The sequence below is a fragment of the Lampris incognitus genome, chromosome 17 (assembly GCF_029633865.1).
Source record: "Lampris incognitus isolate fLamInc1 chromosome 17, fLamInc1.hap2, whole genome shotgun sequence".
Classification (NCBI taxonomy): domain Eukaryota; kingdom Metazoa; phylum Chordata; class Actinopteri; order Lampriformes; family Lampridae; genus Lampris; species Lampris incognitus.
This window is the reverse complement of record NC_079227.1, coordinates 11,030,166-11,053,260: the sequence shown is the minus strand read 5'-3', so window position 1 is coordinate 11,053,260 and position 23,095 is coordinate 11,030,166. Positions and strand designations below refer to the sequence as shown.

The window sequence follows — 23,095 nt, the reverse complement described above, 5'->3', positions numbered from 1 at the left end:
AGCAGTCCGGAGGAGAAGTGAGAGATGGCATTGATATAAAATGTAACTGCAGGTTTAATAGTCCTTAAAATATAGAGAGTGTCTGTGCCTCTGAAGTGGAGACCTGCGACACAGATGTAGCCTCCCAGGAGAGGATAGTCTGAAGCTTCGGTGTGATCAAATCACTGCAGCAATCGATGATTGGATAAAAATAGTTCATAGGTAGTCCATAAAATACTACAAGCAGACCATAAAATTAAATATGTAATGAAATAATCCGAAAAAGTTGTTAAATGTTAAAAGCAACCAGAGCAATAAACAAACCACCAGCACAGTTCACTTGCGGCACAAACAGGAAAATGAAAGAAATAAAAATGGTAGCCAGATAGTAGGATTGTATGGAGGAGATCAGTCTTTGTGAGTAAGTTAGAAACCCAACATGGATGGGAGTTTCCTTCTGGTTGATCAAACATGAAACCAACTTAACTTAGCAGACATCGGCCACAATAGCAAAACATACCTAGTCCATAGGCAGACAGACTACGTTATCTTATGTATCTATGCAGTTTTTATATACAGATCTTTACGGATGTAATCGCTCTCATCTGAGTTTCATCGTCCCGTTTAATGGCACAGAGGTTTTTCACTCACTGTGAGAGCTGCCGGTGTCCTTTGGCGTGGGCGGTGTTGGCTGGACGCAGCGCTGGCACAGACTGTCTTTCCTGCTGAAGGTGACGCGATCCCCAGTGGGAAATGGTCGTCTGAAGATAGAGAGAGAGTCAGACAGACAGACAGACAGATGACCAGAATCAGACTACAGACAATCCTCCCCGACCCCTAAACTGTACTGATCTGTCTTTCTCTGTTTGATTTGGACAGAATGTCTCATTACACTCCACTGCAGTTTATGGCGGTTAGTTGCTTTGCTTTGCTTATTCACAAAAGTACCTAACTCACAGAACATGACTTGAGATGAAATACACTGAATAATACACCGATGAGCTAAAACATTATGACCACTCACAGGTGAACTGAATAACACTGATCATCTCCAAACAAGGGCACATGTGAAGGTCTGGGTAGATTAGATGGTAAGCGAACAATCAGTTCTCATAGTCAACATATGCAGGAGAAATTGGCGGGAGTAAAGACCTGTGTGGCTTTGATACGGGCCAAATTGATATGGTCAGACGACTAGGTCAGAGCATCTCTGAAACAGCAAGGCTTGTGGGGTGCTCCCGGTCAGCAGTGGTGAGTACCTACTACTGACAGTAGCCCGAGGAGGGTCAAACCACAAACCTGCGACAGAGCGTTGGGTGCCCAAGGCTCATCGATGAGCGAGGGCAGCGAAGGCTATCCTGGCAGGTCCGAACAGACAGAAGGTCTACTGTGGCACAAGTCACAGAAAATTTTAATGATGTTTAAGGGAGGAATAAGTTACAACACACAGTGCATCGCACACTGCTGCGTATGGGGCTGTGTAGCCGCAGACAGGTCAGAGTACCCATGATGACCCCTGTCCACTGTGGAAAGCGCCTACAATGGACATGCGAGCATCAGAACTAGACCTTGGAGTGGTTGAAGAAGGCCACCTGGTCCAATGAGTCCTGTTTTCTTTTAGATCATGTAGATGGCTGTGTACGTGTGTGTCGTTTACCTGGGCAAGTGATGGCACCAGGACGGACTGTGGGAAGATGACAAGCTAGTGGAGGGAGTGTGATGCTCTAGTCAATTTTCTGTTGGGAAAACCTGGGTCTGGCCATTCATGTGGACATCAGTTTGACACATGCCACCAACCTAAACATCGTTGCAGACCAGGTATACCCCTTCATGGCAATGGTATTCCCTGATGGTAATGGCCTCTTTCAGCAGGATAATGCGCCCTGCCACACTGTACACATTGTTCAAGAATGGTTTGAGGAACATAATGAAGTGTTCAAGTTGTTCCCCTGGCCTCCAACTGCTCCAGAAGTCAATCCAACTGAGCATCTGTAGGATGTGCTGGACTGACAAGTCAGATTCACGGTGGCTCCACCTGACAACTTACAAGACTTGAAGGATCTGCTGCTAATGTTTTAGTGCCAGATACCACAGGCCACCTTCAGGGATCTTGTAGAGTCCATGCCTCGAGGGGTCAGCACTGTTTTGTTGGCACACGGAGGACAAACAGCATATTAGACAGGTGGTCATAATGCTTTAGCTCACCAATGTATCCTGAATCCACAAAGACTCAGTATATCATCTGAGCCTCAGAAACCACTATACCTCATTTTTCGGCAATCTTCTTCCACCAACAGACATCAGAATTGGCAACAGAGGGCAGTATGAAAGTCAATTTGGCATTTTATTGAAATAAACACCACTCCATGGAAAATGAGATTGGTGAATTTAACCAGTGAACACTAACGGTTCAAAGGAAGTCATACACCACATTGTAACTGCATGTTTTCTATGTAGGTTTACGTCCTCTTACTTGCAGCGGGTGCAGACGAAGCAGGCCGGGTGGTAGGCCTTCCCCAGAGCCGTGACCACTTCCCCCTCCACAAACTCCCCACAGGTGTGACAGCGTGTCCCGTGGAGCCGCTGGTAGTCCACCGCGCAAAGGTGTTCACCATTTTTCAAGAAAAACCCCGCCTGAGCAAGGTCACAGCCGCACACTAGGACACAAGACCAGCCGTATGGGAGAGAGGGAGAGAGAGACACGCATCCAGTTAAACCTTTTTTTGTATGCTTACATCTGGTTTTAACAAGTCACCCGTACTCCAGATACGTTGTCTGGATAATGAAGAATCTGATCGCGCAATTTGCATATTGCACCGGTTGTGTATATATGTTCATCATCTGCAATGTGTCTGCATGGTGACTGGATCTGGTTTCCATGCAGGCGATGCACAGAAAACAGATTACGGATCACAATGTGAGCTGTGTGTGTTTACATTCATTCAGATGAGTTTCTTCTCCTCATCCAGATAATTTTGACACGCTCATATCAGATGTGAACCCAATCTTTATGTGTGTGTGTGTGCATAAGGAGAGGAAGAGAAAACGAGAGAGAGAGAAATGTGGTTTGTGTGTGTGTGTGTGTGTTTTGTGTGTTTGAGAATAAGGAAAGAGAGGAAGAAGAGAAAGGAGAGAGAGCGAGAGAGAGAAAGAATGAGAGAGAGAGAGATGTGGTGTGTGTGTGTGCGTGCGCCCTCCCCTTCGCCGTTTTGCATCATTGGGAAACGTACTGGCACATGGGTTGAAGCTGCAAATGAAAAAAGTGGAATGAAAATCCCAAAATCTAAATATCACATAAATACCACATACAGGGTCTCCCGCTTGTTTCTATGTTCTGTTTGTTTGTTCTCTCTGTGTTGGGGATTTGTTTTGTTTTGTTTTGTTTTGAGACAGCAACTTTATTCATCCACTTGAAATCAGCCAGTGGAAGTGTGTTTCCCCCCGCAGCTGAACCTTTTCTTTCCTTGACATGCGGATGGAAAAGATGGCGAACACACTGGGAACGGGAGCAGCCCGGCGCAGGGCCCGCTCGGCGGATGAAAGATCATCCCGGGTAGTGGTGATGAAGGCTCCTCCACTGTTCTCTGTGGTAAACATCTCCCCTCGCTAATCCACTCTGACGTGCCCGCCATGTTTTTCCATCTCATTGCGTGTTAATTGTGTTTACTGCACAGAGGGAACAAAGACGCGTGTTCGGAGCAAAGACGCTTGAAATTATTTCACAAAGGCAGGATTTGCTCTGCTTCGCCGGTTCAAGTCTGCCATTTGGAGATAAACTCTGGTGTCCCACGTTAAAATGCACTGAAATGTCTTAAAAAAAAAAAAAAAACTTGTGCATTTTTTTGGGTGTTATTCGACGAGAGCCGGATGAACCGGAAGCGTGAAGGGTTAAAGCGAGCTTGACAACGAGACATTTGTTGCCTTGAACCATTTGTTGACTTGAGCCAATTTAGCCCGAGTGTGTCTCACACTGACCCCGGGGCAAAAAAGACCTGCAGTGTTTTCACAACGGAACCTTTAAGACAAACAGGACGTTTGAAATGCAACAAGGACGGAAGGAAACCCGTCCTATTAAAAAAAAACAAAACAGCCAATTTGAATACTGTTTTTTTTTGTTAATTGGCTTCTTGTTGTATCATTAAATATTAATTTTATTTAATTTTTCTGATTGCTTTTTTTTGTGTTTTATCTCGTACTTCAGTGTCTTCTGTGTATAACGGCGAGCTGGCAGGGTTCGGTCCACCGCCGGGACAACTGCAGTTTCAGAGAAAGGTTATTAACGGGACACCGGCGTGTTAACAACACTTTCTGCTGGCTCTCTCCGCTCCCTGACCAGCGCTTAATCCCCGCCCCCTGCCGCTTCGTCCGTCTAAATCGGCCAATCAGACAGCTCCCTGCTGGTCCCGCTGTGTGTGTGAAGGAAGGACGCTAGGAGAGTGTTCCTGGTGTTTTCTTGTTCAAATACAACGCAGTTGTTCGTTTTTAAAGGGACATTTCAAAGAGGCTTTTGTGTATGTTTAACCAGTACTGATGAGTAACGTAGCGGACTGACGCAGTAAACTCCCCACTGTGGACTATAATGACGGAGAAATCAGTGGTGTCCTGCTCGGAGTCTTTCCCACAGCGCCTACATGGACCAGAATGCATTGCGCAGGGCCTCCAGGTAGCGTAGCGGTCTATTCCGTTGCTTACCAACACGGGGATCGCTGGTTCGAATCCCCATGTTACCTCCGGCTTGGTCGGGCGTCCCGACAGACACAATTGGCCGTGTCTGAGGGTGGGAAGCCGGATGTGGTTAGGTGTCCTGGTTGTTGCACTAGCACCTCCGTTGGTCAGTTGGGGCGCCTATTCGGGGGGGGGGGAGAGACTGGGGGGAATAGCGTGATCCTCCCACGCGCTACGTCCCCCTGGCGAAACTCCTCACTGTCAGGGGAAAAAAAGCGGCTGGCGACTCCACATGTATCGGAGGAGACATGCGGCAGTCTGCAGCTCTCCCTGGATCGGCAGAGGAGGTGGAGTAGCAACCGGGACGGCTCAGAAGAGTGGGGTAATTAGCCATGTACAATAGGGGAGAAAAAAGGAGGGGGGGGGATCCACCCAAAAAAGAATGCATTGCACATAAGCTTCTGTATCGTGGTCCATAAGATCCTCTGTGCTGGTGTTGTGGGACTTCATATACACCAGCGGGAACATAGCTTAGCTACGAGGATGTGTTTTTTGAACAGCGTCTATAGAGCAGACTAGAGCATTAGAAACCCTGCTAGTCTGTATTTAGTTTCCCCGCTGCCAAATGACGCCATGATACGTCACTTGGCGGCCGGACCAAAACTCTGTTTCACTGCCCCCAGAGATACAGAAACGACTGAGAACAACTGCAGGTGTTTGTCATGTGCTATCCCTGACACAGACAGAGGGAGATACGGCGGAACATCTATGAATTCTCCCTTTAAGTCTGCTGTATTATTAAGTTTAGCCTCCAGGTAAACCCAGAGTCGCCCATGTAATAACCTGTACTCTCACAGGCTTGGTCCACATACTGTGCTCTGTGCTACGTGTTTACTGAGTATACCACATACTAACAGTAGCGCATACTGTTTAGTCCCAGCCATCCATTAAGATGTGTGAAGTGTGCATTGTAAACCTACTATATGATCCTCAGTCAACCAGCGCAGGTGCACCATAGATTAGGCTCACATGACCTAACCATACAGCCACCATTTTTTTCCGGAATAGTTTACATTTTTGTTTACATTAGTGTATATTTTTTTCCATACTATGAACATTTACATGTAGTATACTATAAAAATGGGCACTCCCTTTTCAGCAGCAGACGCTGGGCCAGATCCGCCCACAGTCCGGCAGATCTGCATAGGAATCGCATCCGCCCCTAGACCACCCCCCGCCTCTGCACTGATTCCGGCAGATCATTATAGCAATCACATTGGCTCCTAGACCGCCCCGCGCCCCTGGCCAGAGTGTGGCCTCCTTACAAAAGTCAGAACCCATTTTTAAATTAGGCCTTGTGGATCTAAAATGAGTCTAGAGTCAGCACCCGAATTCCCCATTTCTCGCATCATATATTTTTATAAACAGATTTCAGTGGACTGTACTTGAATCCTTGAATATGCCGCCATGCATTTTTGTACCAGCATCCATATGCTGCAATACATCCGTCCAGGATCCGGCCCAGTTTCACTTTGTCCCCCGCCTCTGCGCCGGTTCCGGCAGATTATTATAGCAATCACATCCGCTCCTAGACCGCCCCGCGCCCCTGGCCAGAGTGTGGCCTCCTTACGAAAGTCAGAACCCATTTTTAAATTAGGTCTTGTGGATCTAAAATGAGTCTAGAGTCAGCACCCGAATTCCCTATTTCTCGCATCATATATTTTTATAAACAGATTTCAGTGGACTGTACTTGAATCCTTGAAAATGTGGCCATGCATTTTTGTAACAGCATCCAGATGCTGCGATACATCCGTCCTGGATCCGGCCCAGTTTCATTTTGCCCCCCGCCTCTGCGCCGATTCCAGCAGATCATTATAGCAATCACATCCGCTCCTAGACCCCCCCCCCCCCGCGCCCCTGGCCAGTGTGGCCTCCTAAAGTCAAAAAGACACTGGGGCAAAAAGACACCGGGGCGGATCTGTTCTGCGGATCCGCGCCAGTTGCTGTCATACAGCCGGCCTGGATCTGGCCCAGTTTCATTTTGCTGTCTGAGAGTGCCCACTGCAGCCGAAGTATGAGTATTTGAACAAAAATACATTCTGGTGTGATTTCCGCAGCTTGAGATTTTCTGTGTGTATGTGTGTTTGTGTGTCTTTTAAATCTCACATACACACATGCGCAAGAACACACATGCACGCACCGACACACACACACACACACACACACTAGTAGTGATACTCACCCTTGCAAGTAAAGCACTTTATGTGGAAGTGTTTGGTCTGGACTCGCAGCACCTCTCCCTTGCAGGGTTCCCCACATCTATGACACGGGATGGACAGTTTCTGAGGCGGGGGGAAGGCGGCGTGTGGGTCATAAGTGTGGGCCACTGGAGGACAAACAAGATCGAGTGAGTGTGTGTGTTTGTGTGTTACATTCATAAAGACAGAAAATTAAACTGCCTTGTCGGTCTGTCTCTGCATTTTTGTCTGTGGCACCTGCTGTCTCGGTTATCTGTCCTCCTGTCTGTCCTGTCCTTCTGACTAACTGTCTGTCTTTTTGGCTGACTTTCTGCCTGTCCGTTTGTCTGACAAGCAGTCTGTCTGCTCTGTAGATGACCTAGTTTGAGATGTTTGACCTCTCTGTGGAGGTGTGTGTGTGTGGGGGGGGGGGGTATGTATATCTTCCATTCTCTCTTTCTATCGCTCTCATATTTGTTTGGCAGTAGATGCCTTCACAATCTAGTCACCACTTGAATGTCCCTGGGTAAGATAAGGAAAGGACAGAAAGGAATGTGGCACCTTAAAAACACGCCTCCCCGTCCAACACGGCCAACACAACACAACACAACACAACACACACACACACACACACACACAAGATAAAGACCCTCGCTGTTATCATGCAGTTTTCTATGTCTGCGTCCCCTTCTTCATCTTTTCCATGTCTAAATCCACCTCATCTGTCGTGGAGTGGTAGAGCGTACATCTGTTTTTTTTGGCAAATTATTTGACTTTATCCCATAATAATATAGAACTTGAAGCTCGGAGAACACGGTCAAACAAGCCTTATGAAAAATGTTTGGCATGTGGCCACTTGCCTGATCCGCCAATCAAGAGATTTGTTGCCGTGGTGACGAGCATATAGCAAACCCAGATTAAGAGGGCTTGCATTCCTAAAGGTTACGATAAAGCGAAATGAGACCGACTTTGCTTTCAGAAAGTTTTGATTGAACAAACCCCCGTCAGAACAAGTAGCTAATGTTATACTATATTCAAGATGGTTGAGCTTTCTGAAGGTTATTAGAAGAACAACGGCAAAAAGAATATACCAAATAGGTCAGCTGCATTAACATCACCTTGCTTAACACCACCTCAAATATTGGAAGGCTCTGATGTTTCGTTGTTGTAGTTTAATTTTCCAAGATGGTTTTCATGAAATGACTTGATGATGTTAAGGAGCTTTGGAGGACATCCTATCTTGTCAAGAACTAATGAGATCAAATGCTTTGGTCAGGTCAATGAAGGCGATATGAAGTGGCATGTTCTGTTCTCTGCACTTTTCCATGAGTTGGCAAAGTGAGAAAATCGTAGTGATGGTCGAGCGGCCTTCTCTGAAACCACACTGAAAATCTGAGTACACTCTGTTTGCTAGGATAGCAAGACGATCATGGACTATTCTTGCAGACTTTCCCTAAGATGTTCAGCAAGGAATTGCTTCTGCAGTTGTTGCAATCTTTTCTAGATCCTTTGTTTTTGTAGAAGACGATGACCAGGGAGCAGGAATCAGGAACATTTGTCATTTCATGCACATGCACATGAAATTAAATATCGTTTCGCCCAGCCCACAGCAGTGCAAAAAAGACAAAAACACATATCCAAACTGCAAAAAAAACACAAAAATTACAAAACTATAAAAGCACATATATCCAACACATACAAAAAAAATTTTTACTGTCCAAGAGAGCAAACGCCAGCCAGGATGACTGTCGGAACTGCGGGTCTGTATGGGCTAGCAGTTAGCTAAGCCTGACCCACTTCTGTGTCCTGTCAGACCACCCTCGGTGCTTCCTCTTCAGGCGCAACTCTGGGCAGGACCGTGGTCCTTGGGCCCACCGGACACAGCAGACCAGGCTCCCCCAACTGATTCAACGCCAGCTCTCCCTGCCAGACACCATTGACACACCTCCCCACAGTCCACACGACAACACCAAAAACACAGCCAACACCAGGCGAGGCCAGCGCCTGACCACCCTCAGTGTTATCGGAACTGCCGGTCTGCATGGGCTAGCAGATGTTAAGATTGATATTAGAGTTTCGGAGATGTTGAGGGATACCTGTTGACCAGCATTTGAGAAGCATATCATGTAGTGGTTTCAGGACAGTTGTTTTACAGCATTTGACTTCTGGTGGAATGCCATCATCTCCTGGAGATTTACCTATGGAGAGCTTGTCTAAAGCTCTCTCAAAATCTTGAATGGTTGGCTCTTCATCAATTTCTGGCAGTTTAGGGAAGACAGGGATTTGATCAATTGCCTCTTGCGAGACTGGTTGGTCATTGGAGTACAGCTCAAAAGTACTCTGCCCATTGTTCTAACTGCTGTTCAAGGTCTAGAATCACTTCACCATCTTTAGAGTTTATGGGAGATGATTATGATGATGTCGACCTTTTGCTTTCTTGATTCCTTCATACGCTCCTCTGATGTTGCCTGAGTTTTGATGCTTCTTGAATCTGGGCACTTAGATCCATCCAGTACTTCTTTGTACACTGTCTTGCTTTGGCTTGGAAGCTGATTCAGGCTTTGTGTAGATTTGCAACAGTACTGTTGTTGGAATATTTCTTGTATTCTAGAAATGCTATTCTCTTGGTTTCTCTTGTACGATCTAGCACTTTTATGTATTTTTCATACCAGTCCTGGGATTTGGGATTTTTCTTATAAAAAGCATGCATAGAGGGCTTCATGTACACTGGTGCTTAGATGTTGCCAGCATTCTTTGCAGTTGGTGGTTGAAAATTCTTGTCCACCTCAAACAAAACAAATGGATTGTGATGGAACAGTACCTTTCTGACAGAGGGCTGCTCAGCTATAGGTAGGTGGTAACTGATCAGTGAAGTTAAATACACCTACCATCATAAGTGACCCGTAGCGTCTTACTTTACGCCAATTAAGTTTAGACTTAGAACTCACTACCCGAATTTGGTTTCATCACTGAGATCTTGAAGCGATTTCTTCTCCGATGTGTGTTGGCTTGGCGGAGATGTAACTGGTTAAGGATCAGTGGAGTGCCCAGAAAGCATTGTCACTAGTCCTCTCTCGGCCTTTTCTCATTGGACCCAAGGCAGTGCAGAACAATATACTTGGAACAGGAATAGGCTGCAGTGTCATTTTAGTGAAGCACCAAGGCTTGACACATTCCTTTGCAGTGTCCAACTAACTGGTACGGTTGGTCTCCACCAAAAAAACAGCTCTCCAAGTTCAAGAGGATATCGCTGAACACCTGCAACATCTACCAAGGAATATCACCCGTCGGCTGCTAACCTTTTGTATCCGATAGTCCGATAAAGATCCGATAAAGATCTTTTTGTTTTTGGCATTTTCCACTTTATTTGACCGTGATAGTAGAGAGAGACAGGAAAGGCAGGGGCAAGACAGGGGATGACATGTAGCAAAGGGCCCGGGCTGGATTCGAACCCAGGCCACTGTGGGAGGAACTCAGCCTTGATATGTGGTACACGCTCTACCAGGTGATCTATCAACGTGCCCAATAATAATATAATTAATAACAACAATGATAATAAGTAATACTGATCAACACTTTGATAAATAAGCTTTAACTCCAACAAGGTGTAACTGACCAATGTCACACAAAGGACTATCAATCACATTTCAGTTATCATCAGTAGTTTAATTCTTTGAGACCCTTTTAAAACTTTAAGGAGATCAACAGTCTCAGACCACAACAGAAGTGAGTTTATCTCAGACTGGCATTAGTGTTAAGATAAATGTTAGCGTTGAAGCTTTGATAGTGAACAGGAGGTCACGAATAGAAATGACTGAAAACAGCACAATATTTCTTTGTATTTTGGATTTGTGATGTTTTCAGAAGGACAAACACTGTGCTTTTATGAACTCTAAAATTTTGATATGAAAAGTCAAAACATTTGCATCTTCATCTCATCTGTGTTCTCTCTAATAAGAAAAAGGGGTAAAGGACTTTTGGGCTGCCTTATCAAACATGCTCAAGCCAGATTTGTACTTGGGTGGGAAAGTTTTAAAGGATTTAGTGTCTAGCAAGCAACATTTGGTCTTTCTCATCATCTCTGAAAACGGTGCGGCCGATATGGTGTTATATGGCGTTAAGTATTAGCGTAAGGTAGATTTAGAAGGATGGCACACAGAAAGGAAACTTGAGAGGGACAGTTAATCATGGTCATTGCTATCTCCAGCTTGGAAAATCTCCATCTATGTGTGTGGGTGGTTGGGGGGCATTTATTGGGTCCCCATTAGGAAAAGGGTCTATTCTAGAGTTAAGACTTGGGTTTAGGGTTAAGGTTAGAATTAGGACTAGGTTAAGGTTAGGCATGTAGTTACGATGGTTAAGGTTAGGGTTAAGGGCTAGGGAATGAATGTAGTCAATGAGGGGTCCCCGCAAGTACAGGGTGTCATGATGTGTGTGTGTGTGTGTATTGTGTGGGGTGAAGTGCACCTATATTTAGCATCTTCAGCAAATGTTGACATTACATTCTACTTAAAGTATATAAATAGTTACAAAGTGCTGGCCCACTTATTCTGAAGACGTGTGTTTTTTCCCCATAACACTGAATATTAAATACAGGGGTATAGGAACCATATACAAAATTGTCCAACTTATTCATAGAGTCATATGAACTATATTCTTTGTTCATAAACTCATTCATAAATAGGACTATATTCCTTTTCACATTAAGAGTCAACAAGCCAAGCCGCACAAAAACAACAATGAAAGGAACAAGGGACGGGTGGAAACTTCATAACATCACAGTATTAAAGCCCAAAGTTTGTTAATATTTCCCTTTATGGTCAATTAATGGACACTTTATCAGATCTAATCAAACCACTAATATGAACTGGGAGTGGTCTGGAATTGATGAGCGGTCATCTGTTTATGCAAGACTTCATGTCATAGGCTCCTGGGGAATGGGCCTGTCTTCTGGGCCAAAATGTCTCAAGGTAACACACACTAAATAAATACCCTCTAATGCCAGGGCTTAGAAGAAAAAGTGTCAAGGGTTAGCCTTCTGCCTCCTTCATGGGACCAGTTCAGGATGGAGAAATCTTTCACAACCATCCAAGAGAAACCCTTTGACTTTTGTCTGTTCTACCTACCTGGTTACACAAGGCCAATGTTTTACTCCAAACAGGAAATACTTTTTTTACTTCCTGTTTAGGGACCTGTTGAATTAAAAGCACTGTCTTGCCAATTTAAGAAGAGCATCGACCGAACTTTTAACTAGTGTTGAAATGATTAGTCATTTTATTGATTAGCCAACTGACACAAAACTAATCAATTTATTATTTTAGTCATTTGTCAAATAAAAATGCCAAATATTTGCTGGCTACAGCTTCCCAATTACTGACATTTGCTTGCCTTTCCCCAGTTTATATCATTATGATATAAATACTGGTTAGACTAACTAAAAAGTTTCAAGAAAGCATTTTGGGCTCTGGGAACTGGCTATAACAATGTCATTTTTTTTTGTTTTGATTAAATGATTAATCAATAGATTAATCGAGAATGAAAACCATTATTTGTTGCAGCCCTACTTTTAACTTTGTTTTGCTCCACTAAATTTATATGTCTGTTGTTCAGACTATATTGTGTTCCGTGTCTTCTTCTGGATCACCACCTTGCCGTGGTGGAGAAGATTGTGTGTACCAATGATTCCATGAGCTATGCCATCCGGAGCTTGGCTCCTGATAGGGTCACCCAAGATGAATAGGTCAAGGAGGAGGTTCCAGACAAAGCGTGATCCAACAAAGACCTCAATGGTGGAACTGGCAGATGTCGTCTCCAGGTCACAACGGCAGTGAAGGTGGATGAAGGCTGCAACAATGGGTGGTCCCTAATCATCTTGGTTCTCCATGCCATTGGACTCTGGCCACCCCCTGCCAAGGACCGTGTGGTGGCTGCAGGCACATCAGCCACTCCACGTAAAAAGCTGTCATGTGCACGTGTCCTCCCATTATGCGGCTCCAGGATTAGCCTCTACACGCACCTGAGGACTCAGAGGGACCCAGAGGGAGGACGGTCATACTCGACCTGAGTGACCGTCGATGATGATGACGATTGTGTTCCTTGTGGCTATGTTTTTGTGTATGTTTGATTGATTGAACGTTTCTTTAATTGCTCTTCCGTGTGTACAGGTTGTGGCAACAAATTTCCTCTAACAGAGGACAATAAACTCTATCTATCCATCCATCAATCCATCCATCAATCTGTCTTTGCTCAGGTAAAAGTTAAGGTGGATGTCTGATGTTGAGGTCAGTCTGTTGTGAGCTGAGCTCTATGTGTTTACAATCTAGAAATGTCTCGATGGTCTTCTTCGAACAAAACAACCACAGAGGATGAAGAGGCAGGTCGAGTTGTTAGTATGATTCTAGAAAACACAACAAATCTGGGCGGGGAAAACGAATAACAAACCCTATAAATTCCATCAACATCTGCTGACCCTTGAGCAAGGCACAAAGAACCCAATCACACCTGTGTCAATAGAGTTGAGGAGTGCAGAACTGGTGATACTGGGCAACTACTGGGTGTAAATGACTTGAACACTGTGACAAGTAATACTTAAAAAAAAAAACTTTTCCTGAAAGTGTTTTTGGATGTGAAGTCTCATGAACCTGACTTTTAATTCACTCACCAAAAGACAATTTAAGTTTCATGTTTAGCTGTCCCTAGATTTGGATGTGTTATGGTTTTGTTTTTTTGTTCATTTTATTTTAAAGTATAACATTATTATAATTACCATAACATTCATTACACAATAACATTATTAAAATCATGTTTAAATTATTGTTATTATAATACTAATTTTTCAGAAATTTGTGAAAACATTTTTTCCTTCCCTGCACCACTATTCTCTCTTAGTCTGTCCCTCATACTCTATCACTTGGTGTTGTCCATGTGGTTTCATTCGCGGTAGGATTTCACAGAAACACCATCGACGGAGATGCAAGTAAGACGTTCTCTATCATCTTTAAACTGCTCACACAAATCAATCTTTGGATACAAGTTTTTAAGTGTTTCTGATGTGTCAATTTGATTTTCTGAGTTGTCGGTTAGCTAAAACGTGATTCAGATGAGCTAACTTTAGCTCTGTTGAACCACTGCTAAAGCATCTATGTTACAATGTCAATGTTAAGCATCCCGTCAGGATGTGATGTAAATAATATGAACTCGCACAAACACACACACACGGACACAAATATAGACACACACAAGACACATAAAACAGGGAGCACACGAGCACAAACACACACACACACACACACACACACACACACACACACACACACACACACACACACACACACACACACACGTCTCCCTATACTTGTTGGGACCCCTCACTGACTACATTCCTAGCCCTTGACACACACACACACACACACAACTTTAAACTGTGACAGCCCCTATTGGCTGGCCTATATGGATCAATCAGAGACCTGAGACATTTAAACAACTTTAACGCTTCATAGAAAAAAGCCCCAGATGCTTTCCTAAAAGTCTTCTCATCAACAGCCAGAACCAGATGGCATCTAATGAATTCATTTAACACCAGCTCAAGGACACAGAAGTCAGTCTCCTCTCTGGCACGTGTGTCAGCAGCTGTCAGTCACAGCACTCGGCACCTTCCCACCACTGCTGTGCATCAGTTTTCATTACATCACCGCTATTTTCATTACATCACCGGTACTGCTGTGAAATGACCAACCAGGGGTCACTTTTCAATAACCACCCATTTAACAATATGAAAAGAAACTATCCGACAGACAAACACACTCTGGTAGAACCACACACACACACACACGACATTAACACTCTCTCTCACATACACACATGCACATACACAGACTAACTCTCCCTCTCTCTCTCACACACACACACACACACACACACACACACACACACACACACACACACACACACACTATTTCTCTCGCTCTTGCTCACACACACACACACACACACACACACAGGGGCATGCATTCCATGCATGGAGTGCAACCAAAGACACCTCTGCCTTATGTTTCCCTTACGGGAAATACGACATTGTCACAAAGAGACTAATTATTCACTGCTTAATCACAATACCTGCATACTAAATCAAAGGGTAAACAGTCACACTGTGTCCCATGTTCAATCACATCTAAGACACCAAGCCACATCACATACCTATCATCAGCTGACCACGCACTTGTCATGACAAGCCCATGGCTCAAAAGATACACAATTAACACAAATGTATAGGCATCTGTCCACCCTTTCTCTCTCTCTCAAACACCCCCCCCCCCCCACACACACACACACACAGAAAAAGAAACAAGCAATTCCCAAAGTCATTTTTCCCATACCTTTCTGCTTCCCCACGACCATTGGCTTCTGTGTGTGTATGTGTGTGGATGAGTGGGTATGAGTGTGTGTGTGTCTGTGGTCCTGGGAGAGCTCATACTCCAGTAATTCAAAGAGGAGAGGAGGCACCGCTAGCCCAGGGAGGAAGGGGGTGGTCCAAAATGTGCAGAGAGAGAGAGAGAGAAAGCGACAGAGAGACAGAGAATGTGAGAGAGTGACAGAGAGACAGGACAAGAGATGTGAGAATGAGAGAGAGAGAATGTGAGAGAATGAGAGAGTGAAAGAGAGATAGAACCAGACAAGATGTGAGAATGAATCTGAGAGTTTGAAAGAGAACAAGAGAGAAGAGGAACCAACAAGGGCAACGAAAATAGTTGTTGTGTGTGTGTGTGTGTGTGTGTGTGTGTGTGTGTTCCAAAGCCAGACAAATATGGGAGTTAGCGTATGAAGCGTTGATTTATCCCCCCCCCACACACACACACACAGAGGGAATCATCTCACATGCATGCTCACATGTACAGAACACATGTATGTGTTTAAAACAGGAGACCACTTGGCCAGAGTAGCGGCAAGACATTCATGACAGTTGAAGATTTATCAGCATCCTGTTACAGGGGGGGGTGTCAGGAATTGAGGACCCAAATACAGACATGAAAACGGTTTAATGGTAGGAAACATAAGGGCATCAGGATCCCACGAGGACAAATGATGGTACACTCTGACTAAACAGCCAAATTTAAACGCACAGAAACTTAATTGAATTATCAACGACACCTTTGGAGCAAATGGGTAACAGAGGAAAACTGGGCAGGACTCAGGACTGGGATGGTGTCAGAGCAGCGCTAGATACGAGATGCAGGAAACAGGGCTGGGGTGGCTGGAACCAGGAGTGGCCATGACACATTCATTCCCTCGCTCGCCTGCCTCTCTCACCACGTCTTTCCAATTTACTGTTTTCACATCCTTTTCCGACCCTGGAGCTGTTCTAGTTTTATTTGCCCAGCAGGTTAGGTTTGGGTCACGGTTGTGTTATTTAGCATGCTACTATAAAAAACACTGCCTCAGAGTAAGTAATCCTCAGTTAGACACGAACACGAATACAAGCAAAGCTGCAAAACTCGCTCGGGGCTGAACCGTCATGCGATTTCAGGGAACTTGCCTTAAGCACAGCTGATCAACCCTGTTTGCTCGCACTTGTTCATCCGCGAGTCACAGTATCAATCGAGGACTCTGCTGTTGGATGCTAGAAATGTGAAATGAAGGTATTTGTAAAAGTGATGTGAATTGTAGAAACATAATAGTGATGCTTTTTGTTACATCATCATCATCGGTGGTCACTCGGGGTCGAGTATAACTGTCCTTCTTCTAGGTCCTTGTGGGTATCCTTGCAGGAGGACGCCTGTGCGGGATAGCTTTTTGCATGGAGTGGCTGATGCACCTGCAGCCACCACGCGGTCCTTGACAGGGGGTGGCCAGAGTCCAATGGCATTAAGAACCAAGATGACTGGGGACCACCCTCTATTGCAGCCTCCAGCCACCTTCACTGCTGTTGTGACCTGGAGACATCTCCAGACGTCCCTCTCCCCATCAATGCCCTCCAACTCCTCCTGGGGGATCCCAAGGTGTTCCCAGCCCAGATTGGACATGTAGTCCCTCCAGCAAATTCTGGATCTACCCCGGGGTCTCCTCACAGTTGGCCGTGCCCAGAAAACCACCAAAGGAAGGCGGCTAGGACGCATCTTAATCAGATGCCCAAACCACCTCAACTGGCTGCTTTCGACACAAAGGAGCAGCAGCTCTACTCCAAGCTCTCTCCGGATGTCCGAGTCCCTCACCCTATCTCTAAGGCTAAGCCCAGACACCCTACGGAGGAAACTCATTTCAGCCGCTTGCATCCGTGATCTCACCCTTTCAGTCACTACCCAAAGCTCATGACCATAGGTGAGAGTTGGAACGAAGACTGATTGGTAAACTGAGAGCTTTGTCTTCCGGCTCAGCTCCCTCTTCACCACAACGGTCCGGTACAATGTCCGCATTACTGCTCACGTTGCACCAACCCGCCTGTCAATCACTCGCACCATCCTACCCCCACTCGTGAACAACTGCATCGTTTATTCAAACAACAAATCCTTTTTTCCCCCTCCCATTTGTTTTTGGTATCTTAGAAAAACAATTACGTTGGCTTTTCCTTGCAACAGGTCTCGCATATACTCCATAAACTGAAAAGTTATAAACCAATAGCCTACACATTCCATGCATTTAGTTACCTGAGCTTTAAATACAGCTTACACGTGAGCTCTCATGAGGGCTAGTCTAATGTCTTTGTTAGACTCATTCAACTCAATGAAACAAAATAAAACTGACTACTGCTGACGGATAAGAATCTGAGCTTCTTACAACCATTAAAACGGTAAAACTGAACACTAACGAGTGTTTGACATGCTAGATAACCAGTTTGCTGAGCTTAGAAAATCCAAATTAACGTCACAGTGAACGGCGAGCAAGTTCGCACAGAGCTAGCGAACATTTACACGCTAATATCACACCAAAAACATACTCCCAATGACTGCTGCCATGGCGGTTACCTGTGCACCCCTTTTAGACATGACCGGGAGCCATTACTTGGTAAAACACGTCCGTGTGACCGAGTCTGAACCACTAAACTACACAAAATAAAACGGCGCAAAGTGCGGGCGGCCATCTTGTCTCGTTGACTTCCAGTACAGCTCGCTAACCGTTCGTTCGAGTAGCGCGATGTAAACTTTTGTTCATTCGACATATTTAAATCACACTTCCTTCTTTTTTACACCAGAACAGAGGCCTACCATGTTCGACGTATTCGTAAACCATTACACAAGAATGTTTATTCACCAACCTGCCAGGAACAGGAGAAATGACGACGAGGGACAACGGCCGCCATGTTCTTCGGCTCTGCTCGTCAGCGTCTGAAGCAAGACGACAGCTTTCTACGCTACCTAGCGTGAAACTCCCTTCAGACAGCGCCCCCTGTGGCGAAAACTAGGGCGGCGTTCATCTGAAAGTACTGGTAGACTAAAACCCAACGCAACAATATTCCAGAAAATAAAAAGTAAATTGATTCAGTATATCACAAAATTGTGACCATACATTTAGTGGGCGTCGCACATGGCCATAACTCTGGTTAATGGTCACGGCAATTTGCATATGAAAGCGATCGTTGGTTTCGGTCGTTATGCAACTGTATCGTTCATAAGGGTGGGGATACCTGCAGTCAGCTGAGACCAGGGGCGGATCTACAGGGTGGCAAGGGGTGGCAGCTGCCACCTCTGGGACACAGCCTTGCCACCCCATTTATAAATCAGATAATATGTTTTTAAAGTATATTTTATGTACATGCATGGTGAAGGTCAATGAGACCCGCACCAAACTCATCTCAAACAGAAGTCGCCGATTTAGAATCCCCCTCCCCCTCACAGGCGGGACACAGTCTTGCCACCCCAGGAAAAAAATCTCTAGATCCGCCACTGGCTGAGACTGAAGAGGTCACTTAGATGAGTGATGAAACCATTCTCCCTCAATAAACCTTGTGTACCGATGACCGATCCAACTTGGTGATTTCCTTCTCCGGATCACTACGCGCGCATAAAGACGCTTCATTTTTCACTTCAAATGTATTGGAAAGTTGGACGGAAACATGACGTCACCCTGTCACATCGGATGAAACCACGGCTTCAAATCTAGTCTGGTCAGTGACGTCGCTGCAATAGATGACTCCAAAAGACAATTAAAGGAAATAAAAACTCACTTTCCTGTTTTGGATGATTTTCAGTTTTGGATGTCTTTAGTTACACAACAGTGGTCTGCAGTTGGTGTCTTTGAAATACGGTTGGGTCAGCTAACTTTATTTTCTGGTCTGTTATTAGTTTTTATTTTTCCATGTGTAACCGGTTATTTTCTTGCCCGGTGCGGGATTCGATACGGGGTGTACTGCACCACAAGGCGACATCACTAACCGCTCGGCTAAAGGGTCAGACCCGTTAGCTAGGGGCTAACGTGTCTTAGTAGTTTACACATGTCTACCTCCGAGTGAATAATTCTTGTCTGGAAATTGCCTTTTAAAGATTTATTTCGCAAATATGCTGAAGATGAAAAGTTGTAGAACGTACTGTAACGATCACGGATGAATAGGCTGGGTAGCCATTGGCTAACGCGGCGGAGTCTTCAGTCGACTGGTTAACGCTGTCGCCCGCGGTGCGGAACATATGGGTTCGCGTCCCGGGTGTGGCGGCTCTCGGTTGCCCCCCCTAACTCGTGTACTCTGCGGCCTCCCATCTACGGAAACTGCTCAGAAAGAGGACATTTATTTGGAAGGGGGATCTTTCCAATTGGCACAGGAAAAAAATATTATAGTTAGATTTATTTTTTTTTTGCACGTGTGACGTGTCTGTTGGCTAAAGTAGTTGAGACACGTACGTACGCATCCAGGACTGGAGTGGAGGCTTATGGAGGATTTGGCAGATTCATGACAGGGAATGCAAATATCGGAACAGGATCTCCGTGATGTCTTTCAGTGAATCAGTGAATAAAGCCACATATTTTGAGTTTTCCCCACGACAAAAAAAATAAAGGGAAAACACGACGTCTGTGGTTACACCTCATAGTCACTGTATCAGCTCGCATCTGATATAATGCTTCTTCTTTCAGTTTGTGTCCTGGTTCTCAGGGGTCGCCACAGCAGATTTTTGCCCTCCATAGCTTTCTGTCTGACCCATCCCTCTCCCGCAGCCCAACCCTCCTCGTGTCCTCTATCTGGTCTCGCCACCTTCTCCATAGGCGGTTACGTCACATCTGGCATAATACACATGACCAATAGGTGTCGCCAGTAGAAGTAGGTGCTTTCGGAGTGGCCTTTAGTAAATGCTGTGATTAATTCATTAGTCAATTTCTTAATAAAGTCCCTTGAATTGTGTCCCACAATCTGATGTGATAATGATGTTTGCTAATGACCGCAGCAAAACATAGGGCAGAAGGCTCCTGCATATGGTTGGTGTAATTCTTGATTTCCAACCTGAGAAATGCATATTTTACAAAATGCAACTCATTATCATGCATAGTTACACTTCATTTGTGCTGTCAGGGATATTATCCAGACCATTTGCCTAGCTAGATATATATATATGAACTAAAACCCCAAGCACATTCATTCATCCATTATCCAAACCGCTTATCCTTACACTTGGAGATGCTGGAGCCTATCCCAGTAGCCATTGGGCAGAAGGCGGGGAACCACACTAGACAGGCCACCAGGTCATCACAGGGCCCCGCCCCGCCCCGCCCCACCACACACACACACACACACACACACACACACACACACACACACACACACCTAGAGACAATTTAATACAGTCGATTCACCTGACCTACATGTCTTTGGACTGTGGGAGGAAACCGGAGCACCCGGAGGAAACCCACACAGACATAGGAGGAACATGCAAACTCCACACAGAGGACGACCTGGGATGACCCCAAGGTTGGACTACCCCAGGGCTTGAACCCAGGACCTTCTTGCTGTGAGGCAACCATGCTGACCACTGCGCCACCGTACAGCCAACCCAAACACATGACTGATGATAATCTAAACAACTCTAGATGAGCACAAATGCATATGTCCATCCATCCATCCATTATCTGAACCGCTTATCCTGCTCTCCTCAGGGTCACGGGGATGCTGGAGCCTATTCCAGTAGTCACTGGGCGGCAGGCAGGGAGACACCCTGGACAGGCTGCCAGGCCATCACAGGGCCCACACACACACACACACACATTCATACCTAGGGACAATTTTTAGTACGGCCAATACACCTGACTTGCATCAGAATTTGTAAAAGAACCACTGGTTAGCTTGCATTTGGATTTATTACCTGTGGAATAATTTTCTTGATTATTTTACAAATCATATATGATTGTTTACCTCTTAACCTGGAGGATACCCCCTACCCCTTTGCAAAGTAACATCACGTGAGGAAACAACTTCAGTGAAATTAATAAAGTTTTGTTTCCTCTACTATACTAGTAAAACACGGTGACTTTGCCCTGATGGAGTTTATTCATATTCTACACATGACTAGTATCTATTCTCTCCTAGACAGAGATGTTTTTAGGGTGTTTTCAAATACACCACATTTGAAGGAAACTGAGAAGTCAGAGGATGAATGTCAAGTGGGGGGGGGGGGTTATACATCGCCGGTTCCCCGACTTAGCTTGAATTTCTGATAACAGAACTTACAGTTGTCTCACGTTGGGGTACCAATATCACCCACAATGCATTTCTGTCTCGTCTATACCAAAAAACACCGACCAATGACAATCGGCCCCTAATTTCTTACCACACCATACACAAAGTTTAACCAACATGGTGGATTTGTAGATATGGATAATCTGGGTTATTCCATTTGTTGTAGAGCCAACAGGGAAATGTGCTACACCAGACAAAATACATTAAAACATAAGCCCGTATGCCCTTCAGGATTTCTTCCATTTTATCTAAAAATAAATCAGTTTTATAGAACTGATATCTCATATCTGCAATAAACTAAAATACTGAGTGCGTAATAGTGACTAACTTCAATGACCAACGGTGACCACAATAAGGTGAGAGGGGGAGTTAGCAACAGCCATATTCACTATAGTTATAACTACATTTTCTTGTTGATCAATGACCTATGGGAGCAGTTTGATCATATTCACTATAGGGCATCACTTAGACATTTGCTGGTCGGCCTACATTTGACTGCCAATTTCCATTTTCGTCACCATCCTGGAAATACAACGCCTACCTCAGAGAATGGCGGCACCATTTGCTCAGGGTTAAGGTTAGGATTAAATTACTTACTTAGTGACAGCTCTGGCGGTATGCCCACCATCTTCTCGCACAGCATGTAGTCGTTGGGGTTCAGGAAAGGAAGCTGCTCCATCATGTACTGCTTGGGAATCAGGTAGAGGACCTCGGACAGCTCTCCGTCCTCGATGATTGACATGCGCCTCACCGAGTTCTTGCGCTTGACGCGGTCCAACACGATGGTCTCGTCGCTGCGGCTGGAGCCGCAGATCCGGCCCAGGGTGCCGAGGTTGGGCAGGTTAGGCATGCTGAGGCTGAGGCTGAGGCTGAGGAGACTCTTGGCCCAACAGTCGGGCTGGCAGATCGACTCCAAATGAGAAACCATAGGAGAAAACCCCGGGCGTTAAGAAAGGCCTCAGCAAGCAGCTGAAACTACATATGCACTCAGAGCAGTGAAATGGCAAATCCTCCCTTTGGATCTCAGGTATTAAGTTGCACTCTAAGACTCAGGGACTGATTGACTCAGTGTGTGCGTGTGTGTGTGTGTGTGTGTGTGTGTGTTGTCCGTCAGATGGTACGAGACTAGCTTCTACCTCGCTGCCCTTAAGAAGATTAAGAGGGGTATATTTTTAGTGTTTATCTTCAAGGTAAATAGAGGATCAAGATCTCTAGGAACTATCCCCAATCAGCCTACCTAAACCACCCCATGCACACACACACACACACACACACACACACACACACACACACACACACACACACACACACACACACACACACACACACACACACGTGCACACGTGTACCTGTAACTTTGTGAGGACCCCTTATTAACTACATTCATTCACTAGGCCTTAACTCTAACCTTAACCATCAACCTAAACCCCCAAGTCCTAACCCTAAAATACACCCTCAAAGAAATGAGGACCGTCCTCACTCTGATGGTTAAAAACTCAAATTGGTCGTCACAAAGAGATAAGTACACAACACACACACACACACACACACACACACACACACA

At 45.2% G+C, this 23,095-nt stretch overlaps 1 protein-coding gene across 1 annotated transcript in view; it reads right to left on the bottom strand.

Annotated features, from left to right (window-relative positions):
• LOC130127911 (actin-binding LIM protein 1-like) overlaps window positions 1-22,381 on the bottom strand; it is a 56,834-nt gene extending 34,453 nt beyond the window's left edge. Inside the window, exons 1-5 of the mRNA XM_056297623.1 lie at window positions 22,129-22,381; window positions 14,617-14,625; window positions 6,887-7,030; window positions 2,453-2,636; window positions 631-740 (exon numbers count right to left, since the gene is read on the bottom strand). Of these exons, the coding sequence (XP_056153598.1) occupies window positions 631-740; window positions 2,453-2,636; window positions 6,887-7,030; window positions 14,617-14,625; window positions 22,129-22,381 (700 nt within the window). The remainder of the gene's footprint in view (window positions 1-630; window positions 741-2,452; window positions 2,637-6,886; window positions 7,031-14,616; window positions 14,626-22,128) is intronic.
• Window positions 22,382-23,095: the final 714 nt, after the last annotated feature.